The following is a 25,774-nucleotide window of genomic DNA, read 5'->3' on the forward strand; positions in this document are numbered from 1 at the left end:
TTGGAAAATACAGAAGAAAGTTACATATAGCTCCACTATATAATTATTTTTAAGTAGATAAATGAAGATTTTTAGCTGGAGTTTCAATATCAAACTCTCAAAAATTAATAGAATCAATAGACAGAAAAGTAGAAGGATATAGTAGATCTGAAAAGCACTATGAACCAATTCAAAATAAGATTTATACAATTTTCACACAACAGCAGGATACAAATTCTACTCAAATTCTTATAGACTATAAACCAGGAGACACTGGGACACATCCAGGGACATAAAACAAGGTGCAAAAATTTCATGGTTTAAAGGTATTGAAATTATACAGAATCTGTTCTATTACTGTGGAATTATGTTAGAAATCAATATCATAAGATATTTGAGAATAACCCACATATTTTCAAGTGCAATGTGACATTTACCAAGAAAGATCTTTGACTTAGCCATTGAAAGCCTCGATAAATTTAAAAGACTAAAAAAACACAGAGGGTGATTGCAGAGAAGAAAGCATATAAATGAGGAGCTAATATCAACATTAGAAATTAATATCAAAGACACTTTAAAAACACCATGCTCATTAGAATCACATCTGGAGCTTTGGAGAAAAAAAAAATACTTGGGCACTTGCATTTTTCAAAAAATTCCAAGATAATTCTAATGTGCATCTGGATTTTAAAAAGTGATTGCAGGTTTTTCTATTAAATGCTAGTTTTATTGATATAGAAGTCTATTACTTTCTGTTGACCAATGATGATAGTTACATAATCACAATATTAAAAGATGCTTATCAGTTTTTGCAATCAATAATATGACAAAAAATAAAAGATAATTACAATTCCAAGCCATAATGGAAGCATGATTAACCTAACAATATAAAATGGTGGCAGTATTTAGTTGCTGAGTCGTGTCCAACTCCTGTGACTCCCTGGACTGCTATCTGCCAGGCTATTCTGTCCATGGGATTTCCCAGGCAAGGATACTGGAATGGGTTGCCATTTCCTTCTCCAACAATACAAAATAATTACATACAATTTAGGGGGTTAAGTAGAGTCATATGATAAGCAGAAATGCATATATATACATGTTTTCATCCACTTAGCCAGTCTATGTATTTTGGTTGGTACATTTAATCTATTTACATTTAAGGTAATTATCAATATGTATGATCCCATTACTATTTTCTTAATTGTTCGGTGTTTACTTTTTGTAGGTCATTTCCTTCTCTTGTGTTTCCTTCCTAGAGAAGTTCCTTTAGCATTGGAGGTAAAGCTGGTTTGGTGGTGCCAAATTCTCTTAACTTTTGTTTGTCTGTAAAGCCTTTGATTTCTCTGTCAAATCAAAATGAGAGTCTTTCTGGGTCAAGTATTCTTGGTTGTAGGTTCTTCCTTTTCATCACTTTAAGTATATCATGCTATTCCCTTCTGGCTTATAGAGTTTCTATCGAGAAATCAGCTGCTAACCTTGTGGGAGTTCCTTTGTATGTTATTTTATCATTTTTCCCTTGTTGTTTTTAATATTTTTTCTCTGTCTTTAATTTTGGCAATTTGATTACTATGTGTCTTGGTGTATTCTTCCTTGGGTTTATCCTGCCTGGGACACTCTGCATTTCCTGGGATTGGTTGACTATTTCCTTTCTCATGTTAGGAAAGTTTTCAACTATTATCTCTTCAAATGTTTTCTCAGGTCTTTTCTCCCTCTCTTCTCCTCCTAGGACCCCTATAATGCAGATATTGATGTATTTAATGTTGTCCCAGAGACCTCTTAGACTGTCCACAGTCTTTTTTCTTTCACTCCTTTTTCCATATTCTGTTTTGTGGCAGTGATTTCTACCATTCTGTCTTCCAGGTCACAAATCCATTCTTCTGCCTCAGTTATTCTGCTACTGATTCCTTCCAGTGTATCGTTCATCTGTTTGTTTGTTCTTTGGTTCTTCTAGGTCTTTGATAAACACTCCTTGCATCTTCTCTATTCTTTTTCCAAGATCCTGGATCATCTTCACTATCATTATTCTGATTTTCTTTTCTGGAAGTTTGCCTCTCTTCACTTCGTTTAGTTGTTTTTCTGATGCTTTATCTTGTCCCTTCATCTGGGGCATAATCTGCTACCTTTTCATTATGATTAACTTTCTGTGATGTGGTTTTCCTTCTGGTAAAAGAAAAATTGTAGTTCTTGCTTCTTCTGTCTGTCCTTTGGTGGATGAGGCTAAGGGCCTTGTGTAAGCTTCCTGATGGGAGGAGCTGGTGGTGGGAAAAATTGGGTCTTGCTCTGGTGGGTAGGGCCATGTTCAGTAAAACTTCAATCTGATTGTCTGCTGATGGGTGGGGCTGTACTCCTTCCCTGTTAGTTGTTTTGCCTGAAGTGACCCAACCCTGAAGTCTACAGGCTCTATGGTAGGGTTAATGGTGACCTCTGAGAGGGCTCATGCCAAGGGGCACCTCCTAGAGCTGCTGCTGCCAGTGCCCTCATCTCAACAGTGAGTCACTACTGGTGCATGCCTCCACAGGAGACTCTACAACACTAGAAGATAGATCTAGTTCAGTCTCCTGTGGGGTCACTGCTCCTTTCCCCTGGGACCTGATGCATACAAGATTTTGTTTGTGCCCCCCAAAAGTGGAATCTCTGTTTCCCTCGGTCCTTTGAAAGGTCTGTAATCAAATCCCACTGGCCTTCAAAGTCAGATTCTCTCAGGGTTCCTAGTGCCTTTGCCAGATCTCTAGGCTGGGAAGACTGAGGTGGGGCTCAGAACCCTCACAACAGTGGAAGAATTTTTTGGTGTTATTGTTCTGCAGTTTGTAGGTCACCTACTCAGCATGCATGGTATTTGATTTTATCATGATTGCACCCCCTCCTACCATCTCACTGCAGTTTCTCCTTTATCTTTTTTGGTGGGTTCCAGCATCCTTCTGTCAATAGTTGTTCAAAAGTTGCAATTTTGGTGCATCCATAGGAGAAGATGAGTGCACATCCTTCTATTCTGCCGTCTTGAGTCAATCTCTAAGGCTGAATAATATTCTATTGTACAGGTATGCCACATTTTACTTAGTCATACACTTCGGTTGTTTTCATCTTAGCTATCATGAATAATGCTGCTGAAGTTAGCATGGGAATGAAGGTATCTCTTTGAGATCTTGACTTCAGTTCTTTGATTGTATACACAAAAATGAGACTGTTGGATCACATAGTGGTTCTATTCTTAATTTTTTAAGGAACCACCACTGTACTCTTTTCCGTGGATGCTGCATTGTTTTATATTCCCACCAACCATTACAAGGGCTTGAATTTTTCCATGTATTTGTCAACAATTGTTATCTTTTGCATTTTTTTAAAAACTGTCATCCTAATAGATATGAGGTTGTATCTCATTGTCATTTTGAATTGCATTTCCTAATAGTTAATGACTATGAGCATAGTTTCATCTACCTGTTGGCTATTTGTATATCTTCTTTGGAGAAACATCTGTTCAAGTTCTTTGACCATTTTTAAATCAGGTTATTGGGGAATTTTTTGGTAATGAGTTGTAGGATTTCCTTATATATTTTGGAAATTAATCCCTTATTAAATATACAGTTTGGAAATATCTTCTCCCATTCTGTAGGATGACTTTTCACTTTATTGATGGTTTCCTTTGCTATGCAGAAGATTTTTATAGTTCCTGTAGGAGTTTGATGTAGTCCCACTTGCCTATTTTTGCTTTTGTTGCTTGTGCTTTTGATATCATAGCCAAGAAATCATTGCCAAGGCAAACGTCAAGAATATTTTCCCCTGTGTTTTTTTCTAGGAGTCTTACAGTTTCAAGTTTCACGTTTAAGCCTTCAATCCATTTTGAGTTGATTTTTATGTATGATGTAAGGTAGAGATTCAATTTCATTTTTTTGGCATGGGGATATTCAATTTTCAAAAAAAATCACCTGTTGAAGGGACTACATTTTCCCCACTGTGTATTCATGACACCCTGTCAAATATCAGCTGACCATACATGCATGGCTATTTCTGGGCTATCTATTCTGTTCCATTGGCCTACAGATCTGTCTTTATGAGAGTACCATGATGTTTTAATTCCTATGGCTTTGTAATATATTTTGAAATCAGGAAGTGACATCTTCAGCCTCATTCTTTCTCTCAACATTGCTTTAGCAATTCTGTGTTGACAAAAGTCAACAACTTTTCATGGTAAAAATGCTCAACAAATTAGGGATTACTTCAACATAATAAAGGCTGCATATAACAAGCCCACAGCTAATATCTTACTCAACTGTGAAAATGTTAAAGCTTTTTCTCCAAGATTAAAAATGAGACAAGAATGCCTGCTCTTGCCGCTTCTTTTCAACATAATGCTGAAAGCCCATGTCAGAGCAATTAGACAAGAAAAAGAAATAAAATCCATCTTTGTCACTTTCTATATGTCTAGTCAAGTCTTTAATCTCTCTAGCCTATGATCTGGAGAAGGAAATGGCAACCCACTCCAGTGTTCTTGCCTGGAGAATCCCAGGGATGGCAGAGCCTGGTGGGCTGCCATCTATGGGGTCGCACAGAGTCGGACACGACTGAGGTGACTTAGCGGCAGCAGCCTATGACCAATGTGGAGCCTAAGATGGTGGAGTAGAAGGACATGCGCTCATCTTCTCCTGTGAGAACTCCAAAATTAAAACTCGCTGCTGAACAACCATTGACAGGAGAATGTTGGATCCCACCAAATAAAGATACCCCATGTCCAAGGGCAAAGGAGAAGACCCAGCAAGATGGAAGGAGGGGTGAAGTTGCATTGAAAATCAAACCCCATATGTGCCAGAGATGCTTGGGGGGCTCAAACAAAACCTTGTGCACACCAGGACCCAGAGACCCCACAGAGACTGAGCCAGAACTGTGTTTGAGTGTCTCCTATGGAAGTACAGGTCAGCAGTGGCTTGAAGCAGTGGCAAAGGCTCTAGGTGCAGGAGACCTGGTCACACACCCTGTGGCATAAGCCCTCTTGGAGGAAGTCGCCATTAACTCCACCACAGAGCCACCAAGCAGATGGCCCACAAACTGCAGAACAATTATACCAAAGAAATTCTCTCACTGTTAAGAAAGTTCTAAGACCCACAACAGATTTCCCAACCTGGAGACCTGGCAAAGGGATTGAGAACCCCTAGGGAATTTGACTTTGGAGGTCAGTGGGATTTGATTAGAGAACTTACACAGGACTGGGGAAACAGACCCTTGGAGGGCACAAAGAAAACTTTGTGCACACCAGGACCCAGGAGGAAGGAGAAGTGGCCCTACAAGAGATTGAGCCAGACTTGCCTGTGAGTGTCCAGGAGTCTCTGGCGTGGGTCGGTGGTGGTCTGCTGCAGGGTCGGGGCAGAGTATGGCAGTGCATGCACAGGACCTTTTGAAGGAGGTCGCCATTATCTTCATTACTTCCACCACAGTTTGGTCTCAGGTCAAACAATAGGGAGGGAACACAGCCCCACCCATCAACAGAAAACTGGATTAAAGATATACTGAGCATGTCCCTGCCCATCAGAAAAAGACTCTTTCCCCTACAGTCAGTCTCTCCCAAAAGGAAGCTCTCCCAACAGGAACAGAATGATCTCTGTTCATTTCCAAGGCAAGTCATTCAATATCACAGTAATCCAAGTCTATGCCCCAACCAGTAATGCTGACAGTTCTATGAAGACCTACAAGATCTTCTAGAATTAACATCCCCAAAAGATGTCTCTTTCATAATGAAGGACTGGAATGCAAAAGTATGAAGTCAAGAGATACCTGGAGTAACAGGCAAATTTGGCCTTAAAATAAAAAATGAAGCAGGGCAAAACCTAACAGAGTTTTGCCAAGAGAACACAGTGGCCATAGCAAACACCCTCTTCCAGCAACACAAGAGAAGACTCTACACAAGGACCTCACCAGATGGTCAATACTGAAATCAGTTTGATTATATTCTTTGCAGCCAAACCTGAAGAAGCTCTATACACTCAGCTAAAACAAGACCAGGAGCTGACTGTGGCTCAGATCATGAACTCCTTATTGTAAAATTCAGACTTAACTTGAAGAAAGTAGGGAAAACCACTAGATCATTCAGTTCAGTTCAGTCGCTCAGTTGTGTCCGACTCTTTGTGACCCCATGAATCACAACACGCCAGGCCCCCCTGTCCATCACCAACTCCTGGAGTTTATCCAAACTCATGTCCATCGAGTTGATGATGCCATTAAGCCATCTCATCCTCTGTTGTCCCCTTCTCTTCCTGCCCCCAATCCTTCCCAACATCAGGATCTTTTCCAATGAGTCAACTCTGCGCATGAGGTGGCCAAAGTATTGGAGTTTCAGCTTCAACATCAGTCCTTCCATTGAACACCTGGGACTGATCTCCTTTAGGATGGACTGGTTGGATCTCCTTGCAGTCCAAGGGACTCTCAAGAGTCTTCTCCAACACCACAGTTCAAAAGCATCGAAGAATATGATGTAAATCAAATCCCTTACGATTATACAGTGGAAGTGACAAATATATTCAAGGAATTATATCCGATAGACAGAGTGCCTAAAGAACTATGGGCAGAGGTTCGTGACATTGTACAGGAGACAGTAATCAAGACCATCCCCAAGAAAAAGAAATGCAAAAAGGCAAAATGGTTGTCTGAAGAGTCCTTATAAATAGCTGAGAAAAGAAGAGAAGCTAAAGGCAAAGGAGAAAAGGAAAGATATACCCATCTGAATGGAGAGTTCCAAAGAATAGTAAGGATAGATAAAAAAGCCTTCATAAGTGATCAATGCAAAGAAATAGAGGAAAACAATAGAACGGGAAAGACTAGAGATCTCTTCAGGAAAATTAGAGATACAAAGGGAATATTTCATGCAAAGATAGGCACAATAAAGAACAGAAATTGTATGGACCTAACAGAAGCAGAAGATATTAAGAAGAGGTGGCAAGAATACACAGAAGAACTATACAAAAAAGATCATGACCCAGATAACCACGATGGTGTGATCACTCACCTAGAGCCAGACATCCTGGAATGCAAAGTCAAGTGGACCTTAGGAAGTATCATTACAAAAAAAGCTAGTGGAGGTGATGGAATTCCAGTTGAGCTATTTCAAATCCTAGAAGATGATGTTGGTAAAGTGCTGCACTTAATATGTCAGCAAATCTGGAAACCTCAGCAGTGGCCACAGGACTGGAAAAGCTCAGTTTTCATTCCAATCCCAAAGAAAAGCAATGCCGAAGAATGTTCAAACTACTGCACAATTTCACTTATCTCACAGGCTAGCAAAGTAATGCTCAAAATTCTCCAAGCCAGTCTTCAACAGTACGTGAACAGTGAACTTCCAGATGTTCAAGCTGGATTTAGAAAAGGCAGAGGAATCAGAGGTTAAATTGCCAACATCCGTTGGATCATTGAAAAAGCAAGAGGATACCAAGAAACAAATACTTTTGTTTTATTGGTTGTGCCAAAGCCTTTGACTGTGTAGATCACAACAAACTGTGGAAAATTCTTCAAGAGATGGAAATACCAGACCACCTTACCTACCTCCGAGAAATCTGTGTGCAGGTCAAGAAGCAACAGTTAGAACCAGACATGGAACAGACTGGTTCCAAATTGGGAAAGGAGTATGTCAAGGCTGTATATTGTCACCCTGCTTATTTAATTTATATGCAGAGTACATCATGTGAAATGCCGGACTGGGTGAAGCACAAGCTGGAATCCAGATTGCCGGGAGAAATATCAATAACCTCAGACACGCAGATGACACCACCCCTATGGCAGAAAGCGAAGAGGACCTAAAGAGCCTCTTGATGAAAGTGAAAGAAAAGAGTGGAGAAGCTGGCTTAGAACTCAGCATTCAAAACACTAAGATCATGGCAGCTGGTCCCATCACTTCATGGCAAATAGATAGGGAAACAATGGAAAATGTGAGAGATTTTATTTTTGGAGACTCTAAAATGACTGCAGATGGTGACTGCAGCCATGAAATTAAAAGGCACTTGCTCCTTGAAAGAAAAGCTACGACCAACCTCGTCAGCATGCTAAAAAGTGGAAACATTACTTTGCTGACAAAGGTCCATCTAGTTAAAGCTATGGTTTTTCCAGTCGCCATGTATGGATGTGAGAGTTGGTCTATAAAGAAAGCTGAGCACTGAAGAATGATGCTTTTGAACTGTGGTGTTGGAGAAGACTCTTGAGAGTCCCTTGGACGGCAAAGAGATCCAACCAGTCCATCCTAAAGGAAATCAGTCCTGAATATTCTTTGGAAGGACTGATGCTGAAGCTGAAACTCCAATACTCTTGCCACTGATGTGAAGAACCGACTCCTTGAAAAAGACCCTGATGCTGGGAAAGATTGAAGGCAGGAGGAGAAAGGGACAAAAGATGATGAGATTGTTGGATGACATCACCAACTTGATGCACGTGAGTTTGAGCAAGCTCCGGGAGTTAGTGATGGACAGGGAAGCCTGGCATGCTGCAGTTGATGGGGTCACAAAGAGTCAGACACAACTGAGTGATTGAACTGAACTGAATTGACCCCTGTGACTGATATCTGTAAATGATAACAATAATATTATAATTTCAAAATTATTGTACAGTATTAGAGACCATAAAAACAAATGGCTTGGGTTCATATGAAATGATCAGTTAGAGCAAACTCTGAAATTTAACTTCTTTTTGTTCAAAGATTACCTATGGTTAGCTGTGTGGTCTTAGAAAACTTACTTGACCTATCTGTGCCTTGGTTTCCTCATCTGTAAAATGTGCATAATGATAAATTGTTCTGGATAATACATGAATCCAGGTAAAATATTCAGAACAGTTTCTGGCACATAGTAAGCTCTATATGTGTTGTAATTATTGTAATTTGATGTTTTGTGGTCGGGTGGAAATTAGGTAGGTAGGAAGCCTGGACTTCATCTCCATCCTGTACTGGATGAACTTGTAGGAGTCACTTCCCTTCTCTTTCATTAATTTCCTTCTCTGTAAACAAGGGCGTTGATAAGACCGTCTATCAAGCTTAGACATTTTAAGATGATAAACTCCACTGTGAGCTTAAGAACTCCTTAAGAAGGCCTCCTGGCTTGTAGATGGTTTTGAGCTGCTGCTGTCTCACCAATCTGTCAAGGCTTCCTTATTGATTTACACCAAGTACTCTGCCCTTGTCTCAACTTTTCTGCAGAGCAGTTGATCTGTTTACTCTTCACCAAAATGCATTCCTCTGTCAGTTGCATCAGAGCTGTCATATAAGCCAGCTTCATGGCAGGGAGTGAGAGGAAAATAGTGTTTTTATGTTTATGCCTCACTGTATCTTCCTTCCTCTGGGAATCCCTTCTGAAAAAGGTCAAAACAGAATTCTGCAACTGCCATGATGAGAAATGACACTGATTGAAGAAGCAGAGCGTATGTAAGCAGTCGTGTCTGCCCAAGGAGGCGGGGCCTGGAGCCCTGCTGGGCCTGACTCATCCTCCACCCCAGGGGAGTTCTGCCCTTGAAAAGAGCAAACGTCTTTTTTTTTTTTTTTAATTATTTTTTTTATAAATTTATTTATTTTAGTTGGGGGCTAATTACTTTACAATATTGTAATAGTTTTTGCCATACATTGACATGAATCAGCCATGGGTTTACATGTGTTCCCCTTCCTGGACCCCCCACCCACCTCCCTCCCCATCCCATCCCTCTGGGTCATCCCATTGCCCCGGCCCTGAGCCCTTGTCTCATGCATCGAACATGGAATGGTGTTCTGTTTCACATATGATAATATACATGTTTCAGTGCTATTCTCCCAGAACGTCCCACCCTCACCTTCTCCCTCAGAGTCCATAAAATTGTTCTATGCATCTGTGTCTCTTATTCTGTCTCGCATATAGGGTTATCATTACCATCTTTCAAATTCCATATATATGCATTAGTATACTGTATTGGTGTTTTTCTTTCTGGCTTACTTCACTCTGTATAATGGGCTCCAGTTTCATCCATCTCAGTAGAACCGATTCAAATGTATTTTTTTTAATGGCTGAGTAATATTCCATTGTGTATATGTACCACAGCTTCCTTATCCATTCATCTGCTGATGGACATCTAGGTTGCTTCCATGTCCTGGCTATTGTAAACAGTGCTGCGATGAACATTGGGGTACACGCGTCTCTTTCAATTCTGGTTTCCTCGGTGTATATGCCCAGCAGTGAGATTGCTGGGTCATATGGAGGCTAAACAACACGCTTCTGAATAACCAACAAATCACAGAAAAGAGCAAACGTCTTGAATGTTATGGCAGCAGGTGGAAGAAGGGCAGTAACTAACGGAAGCATGATGGGAAACCTAAGAGAGAGCAGAGAAGAAGTGATAGTTTTGCCTCAGATTCGGTGACAAACCAAAGTACTATATACATTCCCTCTTGCTTTGCCGGAGAAGGCAATTGCAACCCTCTCCAGTACTCTTGCCTGGAAAATCCCATGGACGGAGGAGCCTGGTAGGCTGCAGTCCATGGGGTCGTGAAGAGTCGGACACGACTGAGCGACTTCACTTTCACTTTTCCCTTTCATGCATTGGAGAAGGAAATGGCAACCCACTCCAGTGTTCTTGCATGGAGAATCCCAGGGACGGCAGAGCCTGGTGGGCTGCCGTCTATGAGGTCGCACAGAGTCAGACATGACTGAAGAGACTTAGCAGCAGCAGCAGCTTGCTTTGCCTATATTGTTTTTTTATTGGAGTGTAATTGCTTTACAATGATGTGTTAGTTTCTGCTGTACAACAAAATGAAATCAGCCATAAGTATACATATATCTCCACCCTCTTGGACCTCTGCCCTCCCTATCCCACCCGTGTAGGTCATCACAGAACACAAAGCTGAGGTCCCTGTGCTATATATACAGCAGCTTCCCACTAGCTATGTATTTTACACATGGTAGTGTATACATATGCCAATCCTACTCTCCTGCTTTTCCTATATTCTAAGGAAGAGTTAAAAAGAAACACAGTAAGACACAAGGGAGTGTAGAAAAGTCTGCTTTCTCCTCTCTTCTCTTATTGGTTTTGACCCCTTTGCATTTTTATCTGCTTCTCCCCAAGACAGAAGACTGGATATCTGACCATTAGACTCAGTTATCCCAGGGCTGAGTTCACTACTGGGCAAAGTTAAGAGCCTAAAAGAAAGAGCCCCAGGAGCACACTTCCTTCTCTTTCTGTGTCCAAGCTGGACAAGCTTTCCTTTGCTTCTTGCTCCAGGTAATGACTGTGTGAGTGCCAGGGTCAGTGGGCAGGAACTGACAAAGAGAGAGAAAAACCCCTGTGGTGAGTAGCTGAGATCAGTGGACAAGTGTTTGACAGTGCGCTGTTCACAGTGTGCTTCCTGAGTGATGTTACCCACCAGATGGATGTTGATAAATCCACTGTGACAGAAAATAAATGAGTAGGAATAAGTTTGAAAGAAAAGAAAGAAAGTGAAAATCTCTCAGTCATGCCCAACTCTTTGCGACCTCAAGGACTATACAGTCCATGGAATTCTCCAGGCCAGAATACTGGAGTGGGTAGCCTTTCCCTTCTCCAGGAGATCTTCCAACCCAGGGGTTGAATCCAGGTCTCCTGCATTGCACGTGGATTCTTTACCAGCTGAGCCACAAGGGAAGCCCAGGAATAGGTTTAAGGGGAGATTAAGTTTTGTTTGGGGCAGTATTTCATTTTAGGTCTGGGCAGTATCCCACAGGGTCAGAAAATAGATTTACACTCCAAGTTTGCCAGGAAGGACTGACCAGCAGGTTCTTCATTCCAAGAAAAATCCAGGAAGCCCCATGTACCCCAATATTCCAGGGAAAACCTCTGAGGTAAATGTCTCATTTACTCACTTGATCTTATCTGAGGTCTGGGGTTCCTGATTGCAAATCCCTGGTTTAAGATGTAGAAGTGACATTTGAAGTCCTTGAGACCTTAGTCCAACCTCCACACTAGAAAATATGGGAACTCCCTCTTTATCTAAGAACATGTGACCAAGCAGAGGGGTGGCTACTGATTTAACCTGCATTACTCTGCAAAGTGTTACTTGGGAGCCCAGAAGGTAGCATTAGCACTGTTAGATGGAGCCCTCTTGTTGTATGGTCGTGTCTTAACTGTGATGTATGCCTGCTTTTTAACCAATGTAACTCACCTCTCTGTTTTTCGCCCATTTTTTGCTTGGGTATAATTAATGATCTCACTTTTTGGCTCTCTTACTCGTTTTTGTTAGCATCGCTCTTTTGCCTTCAGAAAAAAAAAAAGGAAAAGAAAATGTGATTCATATGATCAAATTATTGCTGCCACTGTGGAAGCCACAGGCATGAACTCAGGCACCTGGTTCCATCTGCAAACCACAGAGGCTCTGCTGTGGGGAAAGCATTAGAATTGGAGTCAGGATACCCACCTTCAAATCCTAGACTTTTCATTCACTGCATGGTACCTTTGGCAAGTTACTTATCTCCTTTTGGTCTTACTGGCCTTATCTGAAAAATGGGCAAATTATTAGTCACTGTTGCAGAACAGTGCTTCTTGGAGATCATGGCAAAAATGCTAAGTAAAGCCAGTGGAAACCGAAGGCATACCTCATCCCACAGGCTGCAATCCTAGACTTCTGACCCAGAAAGTTTTCATTGCCTTCAGCTGCTGTGGACACATTCTTAAGTTTAAAAAAAAGAAAATTACTTCTTTTCTGTTGCAGTGCATAGTATGGGACTGGGACTCCAATGGCAAACATGACTTCATTGGAGAATTCACTTCAACCTTCAAGGAGATGAGAGGAGCAATGGAAGGCAAACAGGTGAGCCCCCTGTGGTATTTCTCCAAGACTTACCTGTCACGATGCCCTGTTAGCATCCAGAGCAGCTAGAGGTGAAATATTAGTGTATAATTAAATGAGGCCAGGAGGCAGCATGGAGGGATCCAAAACCCAGGTTCTAGTTCCAACCCAGCCTACAGCAATTAATGTGACTTTGGACAGGACCCTGCCCAGGGTGATACCCTTCCTCCACTGGCAAAGAGGAGAAGTCAAATAAGGATGATTCAAATTTTCTTTAGCTGTGTAGGCCTGGACAAGTGACTTAGTCTCTCTGTGCCTCAACTTTCTCACTTAAAAAAAATTAAGGTGATAATGGTACCTACCTGTGAAGACTAAATGAGATAATTCATGATTCGCACTTGGCAGGGTGTCTGGCACTTATAAAATATGTACTATTGTAATTATCTAGTAGCAGTACTCTTTCCAGCTCTACATTTCCATAACCTGATAGCATTAATTACACATTTAATGCTTTGGACAAATTGATTCCTTCAAGTTTGAATTTTGGGCACCAGATTTTCATCTAGTCTCACCATTTCATTCTTACACACTTGATACCAAGACATAAATCTGAACACTACCACATACCACAGGAACACATAGGGATTTCATTGCATCATGCAGAAGCCTGCCCCTTCTCTGTGTATCTTTGATAGATATATACATGCATCTGTTATTCAGTTGCTGTCGTCTGGACCCTGACCATGTTCTGACCTGTTCAGGGTTCACCTGCCCAACTTCAGCTGCAGAACCTGAATTTCTTTGTTGAGAGCTTTTTCTGGCTGCTGAATCCTGCTCTGCACCTGCTAACAGCAGGCTGAATGTGTCAGGGAAGATGTACATATTTCAGACAGCTTCCCTCAAAAATTAACTAGTGGTAAGCAGGCTATAACACCCTATCTCTATTGCCTTTCAGGCGGCAGAACTCTGAGGTGTGCTCTGAGCAGCTACCCACAGCTCGCCAGCAGGGAATGGCCCTGGCTGACAATGGAGTCCCTGACTTCATCACACACGCCTTTTTGGCTGCTTCCCTCTCCCAGGTCCCCACTCTTCTACTGTTGTTTCCTGGAACTACCTACTAGATGAATTGTTGTTCTTGTTGTTGTTGTGCAGTTGCTATGTGTGACTCTTTGCAACCTCATGGACTGCAGCACACCAGGCTCCTCTGTCTTCTACTATCTCTTGGAGTTTGCTCAAATTCATGTCTATTGAGTCGGTGATGCTATCTAACCATCTCATCTTCTGCCACCACTTTCTCCTTTTGTCTTCAATCTTTCCAAGCATCAAGGTCTTTTCCAGTGAGTCAATTCTTCATATCAGGTGACCAAAGTACTGAAGCTTCAGCTTCAGCACCAGTCTTTCCAATGAATATTCAGGGTTGATTTCCTTCAGGATTGACTGGTTTGACCTCCTTGTGGTGCAAGGAACTCTCAAGAGTCTTCTCTAGTACCACAGATCAAAAGCATCTATTCTTCGGGGCTCAACCCCTTCTTTATGGTACAGCTCTCACATCCTTTTATGACTACTGGATAAATGATAGTTTTGACTATAGTGACCTTTGTTGGCAAAGTGATGTTTCTGCTTTTTAATACATAGTCTATGTTTGTCATAACTTCCCTTACAAGGAGCAAGCGTCTTTTAATTTCATGGGTACGGTCACCATCTCTGCTCTGCATCTAAGTGAAATAAGCAGGGTGACAATATAGAGCCTTGTCATACTCCCTTCCCAGTTTTGAACCTGTCCATTGTTCCATGTCCAGTTCAAACTGTGCTTCTTGAACCACACACAGGTTTCTCAGAAGCTAGGTAAGGTGGTCTGGTACTCCCATCTCTTTAAGAACTTCCATAGTTTGTTGTGATTCACACAGTCAAAGGCTTTAGCACAGTCAATGAAACAGAAGTAGTTGTTTTTCTGGAACTCCCTTGCTTTCTCCATGATCCAATGAATGTTGGCAATTTGATCTCTGGTTCCTCTGTTTCTTCAAAACCCAGATCGTATATCTGGAAATCATCAATGCACATACTGCTGAAGCCTAGCTTGAAGAATTTTGAGCATAACTTTGTTAGCATGTGAAATCAGCACAATTTTATGGTAGTTTGAACATTCTTTGGCATTGCCCTTCTTTGGTATTGGAATGAAAGCTGATCTTTTCCAGTCCTATAGCCACTGCTGAGTTTTTCCAAATTTGCTGGCATATTAAGTACAACACTTTAAAAGCATCATCTTTTAGGATTTTAAATAGCTCAGCTACTTGAACTTAAATCTTTGCTTCAGCATTAGCTTCTGGAAGAACTCAAACCAAGATACCTGTTATCTTTACTCTGGGACCACTAGACCCATAGACCAGAAAAGAGTGGTAGCAAAGAAAGACCTTTTCTGTAAGAGATAAGACTCTGTGCCTGATCTGCTCAGAATTACTGCTCAGGGAAAATGCCCCAACTCATTGTTCAAGTCTCTCCTTTCAGATATAACTCAAGATATAACCACACTGGATGGACATAAATTAATATCCTTTAGGATCAGAGGCTTAATCAGAATCAGACCATTTGTTGAATACCTCTCTTTGGCCTGAGAAGTCAAGGGCAGTTCTCCACATAGCTTCCACAACTCACTGTATATACTGTTGTACACCCAGCATTGAAAGAAATTTGTCAGATACACAGAGGCCTTCACCCGTGCGCAGGCTTTCTGAGTTTCAGGACTATAATTACAACCAACAGTAAACTATAAATAAAGTGACTCCCCAAATAACTAGGAGTTTATCCAGAGATGTTGTTTGTTCTTTGAATGTACAAGACAAGGCCCCTTTGAGTTAATAAATTAATGACAGTTATACACATCACCCTCTGGAGTTTTAAAGAGTTTTACCAAGTTTTGCCTTGTTCTCCTTTCCAAAGAGAAATAAACAAACCAATAAACATGGGAAACATTACATTTTTAGAATGCTGGGAACATATTAAAAGTAAGATTATAGCATACATCACAATTGAAGCATACTGAAGTCTGATGCTTTAAAACAAACAAGAAAGAGTCTTTAAGTGCCTCTGAGGAAATGGATCATATATTCTTGTTCAGGCATTAAGGTGTGCCCAAATCTCTGCAGCCCCATAAACTGCAGCGTGCCAAGCTTCCCAGTCTTTCACTATCTTTCTGAGTTTGCTCAAACTCATGTCCATTTAGTCAGTGATGTCATCAAACCATCTCATCTTCTGTCATTCCCTTTTCCTCCTGACCTCAATCTTTCCCAGTATCAGGGTGTTTCCCAATGAGTTGACTCTTTGCATCAGGTGGCTAAAGTATTGGAGATTCAGCTTCAGTATCAGTCCTTCAAATGAATATTCAGGGTTGATTTCCCTCAGGATTGACTGGTTTGATCTCCTTGCTGCCCAAGGGACTCTCAGAAGTCTTTTCCAACACCACAATTTGAAAGCATCAATTCTTCAGCACTCGGCTCCTTCTCTATGGTCCAACTCTCACATCTGTACGTGATTACTGGAAAAACCATAGCTTTGACTATGTGAACCCTTGTTGGCAAAGTGATGTCTCTCCTTTTTTAATACATTGTCTAGGTTTGAACTGTGATCTTGGAGAAGACTCTTGAGAGTCCCTTGGACTGCAAGGAGATCCAAAGTATTGAAATCCTAAATGAAATCAGTTCTGAATATTCATTGGAAGGACTGATGCTGAAGCTGAAACTCCAATACTTTGGCCATCTGATGTGAAGAACTGACTCAATGGAAAAGACCCTGATGCTGGGAAAGATTGAAGACGGAAGGAGAAGGGGATGACAGGATGAGACGGTTGGATGGCATCACCAACTCAATAGACATGAGTTTGAGTAGGCTCCAGGAGTCGGTGATGGACAGGGAAGCCTAGCATGCTGCAGTCCATGGGGTCACAAAGAGTTGGACATGACTGAGCGATTGAACTGAACTGAACTAGTTTTGTCATATCTTTTCTTCCAAGGGGCAAGCATCATTTAATTTCATGGCTGCAGTCATGGTATGCACTGATTTTGGAGCCTAGGAAAAGGAAATCTTCCAATGGTTCTACACTTTTCCCCTTCTATTAGCCATGAAGTGATGACTGGATGCCGTGAATTAGTCTTTTCAATGTTGGGTTTTAAGCCAGCTTTTCACTCTACTCTTTCACCCTCATCAAGAGGCCCTTTAATTCCTCTTTGCTTTCTGCCATTAGAATGGTATCATCTGCATATCTGAGGTTGCTGATATTTTTCCTGGAAATCTTGATTCCAGCTTGTGCTTCATCTAGCCCAGCATTTTTGCATGATGTGCTCTGTATATAAGTGAAATAAGCAGGGTGACAATATACAGCCTTGACATACTCCTTTCCAAATCTGGACCCCAGTATATTGTTCCATGTCCAGTTTGAACTGTTACTTCTTGACCTTCTTGATCTCCTGTTTCTCAGGAAGCAGGTAAAGGTGGTGTAGTATTTCCATTTCTTGAAGAATTTCCCACAGTTTGTTGTGATCTATACAAAAGCTTTTACCTAGTCAATGAAGCAGAAGTAGATTTTTTCTGTAATTCTCTTGCTTTTTCTGTGATCCGATGGATTTTGGCAATTTGGTCTCTGTCCTCTGCCTTTTCTAAATCCAGCTTGTATATCTGGAAGTTCTCAGTTCACGTAGTGTTGAAGCCTAGCTTGGAGGATTTTGAGCATTACCTTGAGGATGTGAGATGAGAGCAATTATACAGTAGTTTGAACATTCTTTGGCATTGCTTTCTTTAGGATTGGAATGAAAACTGAATTTTTCCAGCCCTGTGGCCATTGCTGAGTTTTCTAAATTTGCTTTCATAATGAGTGCAGCACTTTAACAGCATCATTCTTAGGATTTTAAATAACTCAACTGGAATTCCATCACCTCCACTAGCATTGTTTGTAGTAATGCTTCCTAAAGCCTACTTGACTTCACACTCCAGGATGCCTGGTCCAGGTGAGTTTCCACACCACTGTGGTTATCCAGGTCATTAAGACCTTTTTTTTGTATAGTTCTTCTGTGTATTCTTGCCACCTCTTTTAATCTCTTATGCTTCTGTTAGTTCCTTGTCATTTCTGTCCTTTATGTGCCCCATCCTTGCAAGAAATGTTCCCGTGGTATCTCCAATTTGTTTGAAGAGATCGCTAGTCTTTCTCATTCTATTATTTTCCTCTGTTTCTTTGCATTATTCACTTAAGAAGGTTTCTAATCTCTCCTTGCTATTCTCTAGAACTATGCATTCAGTTGAGTATAACTTTCCCTTCCTCCTTTGCCTTTTGTTTCTCTTCTTTTCTCAGCTATTTATAAGGCCTCCTCAGACAACCTTTTTGCCTTCTTGGCATTTCTTTTTCTTTGAGATGGTTTTGGTCACCACCTCCTATACAATATTATGAAACATTGTCCATAGTTCTTCAGGCACTCTGTCTCCCATATCTAATCCCTGAATCTATTTGTCTCCTCTACCAGAGTAAGACCAAGTTTTCCCCACAGTCGATCTCTCCCATCAGGAAGCTTACCTCTTATCCTCATCCATCAGAAGGCAGACAGAATAAGCAAGAACTGCAATACCACTGCCTTTGGAATGAAAACAAAAATCACAGAAATCTAACCAAAATGATCACATGGATCACAGCCTTGTGTAACTCAATGAAGCTATCAGCCAGGCCATCCAGGGCCACCCAAGATGGACAGGTCATAGTGGAGAATTCTGACAAAGTGTGGTTCACTGGAGAAGGGAATGGCACATCACGTTAATGTTCTTGCCTCGAGAAACCCATGAATAGTATGAAAAGGCAAAAATATATGACACCTGAAGATGAGTACTCCCCCCTACCCAGATCAGTAGGTATGCTGTGGGGAAGAGTGGAGAAATAGCTCCAGAAAGAATGAAGAGGCTGGGCCAAAGCAGAAACAACACTTAATTGTGGATGTGTCACTACTAGGTCAAAGTAAAATCCAATTCAGTAAAGCATAATGCTGCATAGGCACCTGTAATGTTAGGTTCATGAATTGGATGTGGTCAAGCAGGAGACAGCAGGATTGAACACTGACATCTTAGAACTAAAGGAACTAAAATGGATGGGAATGGGTGAGTTTAATTCACATGACCATTATATCTCCTACTCTGGGCAACAACCCTTTAGAAGAAATGGAGTAGCCCTCACAGTCAATGTATTGTGTGCTTAGTTGCTCAGTCATGTCTGACTTTTTATGACCCCATGGACTGCAGCCTGCCAGGCTTCTCTGTCAATGGGGATTCTTCAGGCAAGAATACGGGAGTGGGTTGTCATGACCTCCTCCAGGGTATCTTCCCAACCCAGGGATCGAACTCAGATCTCCTGCATTGCAGGAGGATTCCTTACTGTCTGAGCCACAAGGGAAGCCCAAGAATACTGGAGTGGGTAGCCTATCCTTTCTCCAGGTGATCTTCCCAACCCAGGAATCGAATTAGAGTCTCCTGCACCGCAGGCAGATTCTTTACCAACTGAGCTACCATGGAAGCCCAATAAGAGAGTCTAAAATGCAGTACTTGGGTGCAATCTCAAAAACAACAGAATGGTATCAGTTTGTTTTCAAGCAAACCATTCAACATCACAGTAATCCAAATCTATACCCCAAAAACTGATGCCGAGCTGAAGTTGACCAGTTCTATGAAGACCTACAATACCTTCTAGAACTGCTGCTGCTGCTAAGTCGCTTCAGTCGTGTCCGACTCTGTGCAACCCCATAGACAGCAGCCCATCAGGTTCCGCTGTCCCTGGGATTCTCAAGGCAAGAATACTGGAGTGGGTTGCCATTTCCTTCTCCAATGCATGAAAGTGAAAAGTGAAAGTGAGGTCGCTCAGTCGTGTCCGACTCTTAGCGACCCCATGGACTGCAGCGTACCAGGCTCCTCCATCCATGGGATTTTCCAGGCAAGAGTACTGGAGTAGGGTGCCATTGCCTTCTCTGACCTTCTAGAACTAACACTCAAAAAAAGTGTCCTTTTCATCATAAGGGATTGGAATGCAAAAGTAGGAAGTCAAGAGATATCCAGATTAACATGCAAGTTTGGCCTTGGGGTACAAAATAAAGCAGGGCAAAGGCTAACAGAGTTTTGTCAAGAGAACAGGCTGATCATAGGATATACCTTTTGCCAACAACACTAGAGATGACTCTACACATGGACATCATCATATGGTCAATATCAAAATCAGATTGACTAAGTTCTTTGCAGCCAAAAGTGGAGAATCTCTAAACAGTCGGTGAAAACAAGATCTTGGAGCTAACTGTGGCTCAGATCATAAACTGCTTATTGCAAAATTCTGGCTTAAATTGAAGAAAGTAGGGAAAACCACTAGGCCATTCAGATATGACCTAAATCAAATCCCTTATGATTTTACAATTAAGTGACAAATAGATTCAAGGGATTATATCTGGTAGACAGAGTGCCTGAAGAACTATGGACAGAAGTTTGTAACACTGTACAGGAGTCAGTGACCAAAACCATCCTCAAGAAAAAGAAATGCACAAGGGCAAAGTGGTTGTCTGAGGAGGCTTTACAAATACCTGAGGAAAGAATAAAAGCAAAAAGCAAGGAAGAGAGGGATAGATATACCAAACTGAATGCAGAGTTGCAGAGAATAGCAATGAAAGATAAGAAGGCCTTCTTAAATGAACAAGAAAAGAAATAGGGGGAAACAATAGAAAAGGAAAGACTAAAAATCTCTTTAAGAAAATTGGAGATATCAAGGGAAATTTTCATGCAGGGATGGGTATAATAAAGGACAGAAACAGCAAGGACTTAAAGAAACAGGAGAGATTAAGAAGAGGTGGCAAGAATAAACAGAACTGTGCAGTTAAGGTCTTAATGACCCAGAAAACCATGATGGTGTGCTCCCTCGTCCTGAGCTGGACATCTTAGAGTATGAAGTCAAGAAGACATTACTACAAACAAAGCTAGTGGAGGTGATGAAATTCCATCTGAGCTATTTAAAATCCTAAAAGATGATGCTGTTAAAGTGCTGCACTCAATATGTCAGCAAATTTGGAAAACTCAGCAGTGGCCCTCAGCTGGTAAAGAATCTGCCTGCAGTGCAGGAGACCCCAGTTTGATCCCTGTGTCAGAAAATTCCCCTGGAGAAGGGATTGGCTACCCACTCCAGTATTCTCAGGCTTCCCTTGTGGTTCAGCTGGTAAAAAATCCACCTGCAATGCAGGAGACCTGGGTTTGATCCCTGAGTTGGAAGATCCCCTGGAGGAGGGCATGGCAACCCACTCCAGTATTCTTGCCTGGAGAATCCCTGTGGACAAAGGAGCCTGGTGGGCTACTGAGCATGGGGTGGTAAAGAGTAGACACAGCTCAGAGACTAAGCACAGCAACACAGCACAGCAGTGGCCACAGGGCTTGAAAAGGCCAGTTTTCATTCCAATCCCACAGGGCAGTGCCAAAGGATGCTCAAACTACTGCACAGTTGCATTCATTTCACATGCTAACAAGGTTATGCTCAAAATCCTTCAAGCTAGGCTTCAGCAGTATGTAAACCAAGATCTTCCAGATGTACGATTTGGGTTTCCAAGAGGCAGGGGTACCAGAGATCAAATTGAGAACATTCATTAGATCATAGGGAAGGCAAGGGTGTTCCGGAAAAACACCTACTTCTGCTTCCTTGACTACGCTAAATCCTTTGACTGTGTGAGTCACAACAAAATGTGGTAAATTCCTAAAGAGATGGGAGTACTGGACCACCTTACCTGTCTCCTGAGAAAACTGTGTGTGGGTCAAGAAGCAACATTTTGAACTAGACATGGAACAATTGACTGGTTCAAAAATGGGAATGGAGTACTTCAAGGCTGTATATTGTTACCCTGCTTCTTTCACTTATTAATATATGCAGAGTACATTATGTGAAATGCTGGACCAGATGAATCACAAGCTATAATCAAGATTGCTGAGAGAAATATCAACAACCTCAGTATGCAGATGATACCATTCTAGTGGCAGAAAGTGAAGAGAAATTAAAGAGCCTCTTGATGAAGGTGAAAGAGGAAAGTGAAAAACCTGGCTTGAAACTCAACATTTCAAAAACTAATATCATGGCATGCAGTCCCATCACTTCATGGCAGATAGAAGGGGGGAGAGTGGAAACAGTGACAGATTTTCTTTCCTTGGGCTCCAAAATCACTGTGGAGGTGATTGTAGCCATGGAATTAAAAGACCCTTGCTCCTTGTAAGGAACACTGTGACAAACCTAGAGAGCATATTAAAAGGCAGAGGTATCACTTTGCTGACAAAGGTCAATATAGGTAATGCTTTGGTTTTTCCAGTAGTTTCCAGTGGTTTTATGTGTGGATGTGAGACTTGGACAGTAAAGAAGTGTCTGAGTCTGGAAGAATTGATAGTTTGGAATTTTAGTACTGAGGAGACCCTTGAGAGTTTCTTGCTCTGCAAGGAGATCAAACCAGTCTATCCTGAAGGAAATCAGTCCTAATATTCATTGGAAGGACTGATGCTGAAGCTGAATCTCCAATATTTGGGCCACCTGATGTGAAGAGCAGATTCATTGGAAAATACCCTGATGCTGGGAAACATTGAAGGCAAAAGAGAAAGGGTGACAGAGGATGAGGTGGTTAGATAGCATCACCAATTCAATGCACATGAGTCTATGCAAACTCCAGGACATAGTGGAGGACAGAGGAGCCCAGTGTGCTACAGTCCATGGAGTTGTAAAGTGTCAAACATGATTTTATGACTGAACAACAACAAAACAAAAACTGTAATTATACATTGTGACAAATGCTATTAAAAAACTGAGCCATTTTAGTTATAAAGGTGTAACGTAAAAGAGATCACCTGGAAAAAAAAGAAATGTAACATGAGCGCCCTTAAAAATGAAATGTCAACCATGTAAAAAGCAAAGAAACAGCATTTCAGGTAGAGGGAACATTGCAAATTGCTGAGTCAGAAAAGAGTTTGGTGTGTTTAAGGATCTGTAAAGAGACCAGTTTATCTGTAGCAGAGAGGGTAAAGGAGCCATGCATGAGATGTGATCAAGGACAGAGGCAGAGGCCAGGAAAAGAAGGTTCTGATAGCTTGGAGAAAAGAGTTTATGTCTTCCTATAAATGTGTTGAGAGCACACTGAAGACTCTCCAATTTAGTAGCCACTACCTATATACACCTATTTCAGTTTTAATAAGTTTTAAATTAAATTCAGTTAAATTTCAATTCTTCTCTGTCTCTCACTTACACATACACACACACACACATATCAAGTGCTCATGTGGCTAGTGTCTTTCACATTGGTTGGTACAGATGTGGGATCTTCTCATTATTGTAGAAAGTTTTATTGGGCAATGCTATGAAGGAGTCTAGGCTGGACAATGATAAGATTGGAGAATGACATCAATTTTTTTCAAGATTACTCTGGCTACTGTACAGAGAATCAGTTATAGAGAGACAAGAGAGTGAGGCAGGGAGATTTTTCAGGAAGCCACAGCTATAGGCAGGACAAGAGGTCAGCAATCTGGGCTGAGTTCCTCTGGGAAACTCCTCTCTGCTCCAAACAATGCCAAGGGGACTCACTCCTGCATTTGTGCCTCTGCAGCTGGGGTAGCTGAGATGTTTCTCAACGTGCTCTTTCATCCTCTAGGACACCAGCCTAGGCTAATTTCACGTGAAAACATCCAATCAGCAAGAGCAGAGCAAGCCCCAGTGCACAGGGACTTGTGAAACCTCTGCTCATATCACTTTTGTTAATGTCCCATCGGTCAAAGCAAGTCACCTGACGAAGTTCAGAGTCATCATGCACTGGGAAGAATGGGTCATTGCGGACAATGCTGTATCAGCCTATCCACTAACATCTGCCTCAGAAATGTCTTTGTTTTCAGACACTTCCAATTGTCAGGGGGTGAAAATTTGTCTTCTGAGTGAAAATCCAAGGATGACTCCTGTAGGACAGTGAGCAGGAGCAATTTGGTGACTCTTCGATGTTTGACTTTGTCAGTGGTCAAAATGCAGTTAGCTTTGTCCCACGAAGTCTTGTGTAGAAAGGTTGAGCTCTGTTCACCCATTAGCTCCCATCTGCCTCCTCAGTTCTGATTGTATCCCTCACAGAAGCCTCTCTGGAGAAAGTGCCACCATTGTGACGTGTACCAATCCATCATTTTAGTCCTCTACGAAGCTAAGCAAGCTCATTATCCCCATCAGCTTCCTATAACCAGTATTCAACGTTCCTCAGTTTTCCTGCCTCTTAAGTCAATTCCCAGACACTAAGACTCAGCATTTGGGTTATTCAGCTATGTGTCCCAAGATCTCTCCTTCTCTCTGCTTTTTGATTTGACCCCATTCATAGCAAGCATTTGTAAGTGTCAGGCACTGTTCTAAATGTATTACAGTGGTTACTCATTCAATCCTCACAGTAACCCTATGAGATAGCTATAATTACGGGCTCCATTTTACAGAGGCAATATGCAAGGCGTGAGGGAATCAAGTCATTTGTCAAAGGACACACAGCTGGAAAGTGAGGAGCTGGGATTCAAACCAGGCAGATGATGTCAGAGTCTTCTTCTCACCACTTCTCCTTCCTTCCCCTCCAGATGCAAGGGGATCAGCTAGAGACCAGGTGTCAGCCCTCAGGACCGCCTACAGCAGATGACCAACAGGAGCCCAGGGGCCTCCTCATGAATGACTCCGCTTCTTCCTGAGCTGGCAATCATAGTATAACCTTTCTTATTGCAGGTGCAGTGGGAGTGTATCAACCCCAAGTACAAAGCCAAGAAGAAGAATTATAAGAACTCGGGCATTGTGATTTTGAATCAGTGCAAGGTATAAACATAGCCCCTGTCTTCTAGGAGTATGAAACTAAGGCTGTCTCGGAGGAAGGCCCAGGTGGTATGAACAAAAAGAGAGAGTGTCAAGAAGATATGATCTTTTTAAAATGAAAAAATCAGAAAGTCAAGGTATTAGTGGACATACATTATAAGTTTGGGTGGTTTTGGAGTTGTGGTAGGCCAATGCCTCCATCACCTCAACAAAAACAGTCCTGCCCAAAGATAAGAGAGTCCTGGCCACAAGTCAGGTTCTTCTCTGCCAGGACAGCACCAGAGGGAGGTCCCCAGACGGGGACAACCAACATTTCTAAAGTACCTGAGTGAGTGAGTGAAGGTCATTCAGTCGAGTCCAACTCTTTGCGACCCCATGGACTATACAGTCCATGGAATTCTCCAGGCCATAATACTGGAGTGGGTAGCCATTCCCTTCTTCAGGGGATCTTCCCAACCCAGGGATCAAACCCAGGTCTCCTGCATTGCATGCGAATTCTTCACCAGCTGAGCCACCAGGAAAGCCCAAGAATACTGGAGTGGGTAGCCTATCCCTTCTTCGGGGGATCTTCCTGACCCAGGAATCAAACCAGGGTCTCCTGCATTGCAAGCAGATTCTTTACCAGCTTAGTTACCAGGGAAGCCCCCATTTACATGTAATAAGCAATAACTTTTTAATAAAAAAGATTTTAAATAGAATAGTTAATATTACAAGAACTGTACCAAGACAATGTAATACCACAAAAAGTTATGGAAAATAGCAATAATCTGCCAATAACAGGATTATTTCTATTAAATTCTAAATTCAAATTTTATCTTCATTTATGCACATGTCACAAAAGAAAACACTAAAATTAAGTTTTAGAGTAAATTTTTACTCTTATTTTTTTGTACTTTTATTCTATAACTACATTAAAGTATTACCATTTCAAAGAAACATCTACAGCTTCCCAGAAGAACTAGTTTTAATACTGGCAGTCTTCCTGTTCAATACACACCAATATAAATCGTTTCTTGTCAGAGAGCTCAGTGTTAAGTACTCTGCACCAGGCTTTTTTTATTCTGTGTTTTCTTCTCTTCTTGGGTGCAGTGAACTCTGTTTCACTAAAACTTTCATTCTCCTCTTCCCCTTCCGTAACCACAGGCATACTCAGACTTCAAGATTTATCTTCCTTACGTATATTCTGCGTGCCACCTCTGTTTCTG

The 25,774-nt window shown here is 41.6% G+C and overlaps 1 protein-coding gene across 5 annotated transcripts in view; it reads left to right on the plus strand.

Moving 5' to 3' along the window:
* CPNE4 (copine 4) overlaps nt 1-25,774 on the plus strand; it is a 635,297-nt gene that overhangs the window by 568,818 nt on the left and 40,705 nt on the right. For all 5 annotated transcript variants that reach the window (XM_081569846.1, XM_081569842.1, XM_081569843.1 and 2 more), the window contains exons 8-9: nt 12,650-12,748; nt 24,486-24,572. In XM_081569846.1, the coding sequence (XP_081425972.1) occupies nt 12,650-12,748; nt 24,486-24,572 (186 nt within the window). The remainder of the gene's footprint in view (nt 1-12,649; nt 12,749-24,485; nt 24,573-25,774) is intronic.

This window comes from Giraffa tippelskirchi, chromosome 2, assembly GCF_054371585.1.
Source record: "Giraffa tippelskirchi isolate mGirTip1 chromosome 2, T2T-mGirTip1v1.2.pri, whole genome shotgun sequence".
Taxonomy (NCBI): domain Eukaryota; kingdom Metazoa; phylum Chordata; class Mammalia; order Artiodactyla; family Giraffidae; genus Giraffa; species Giraffa tippelskirchi.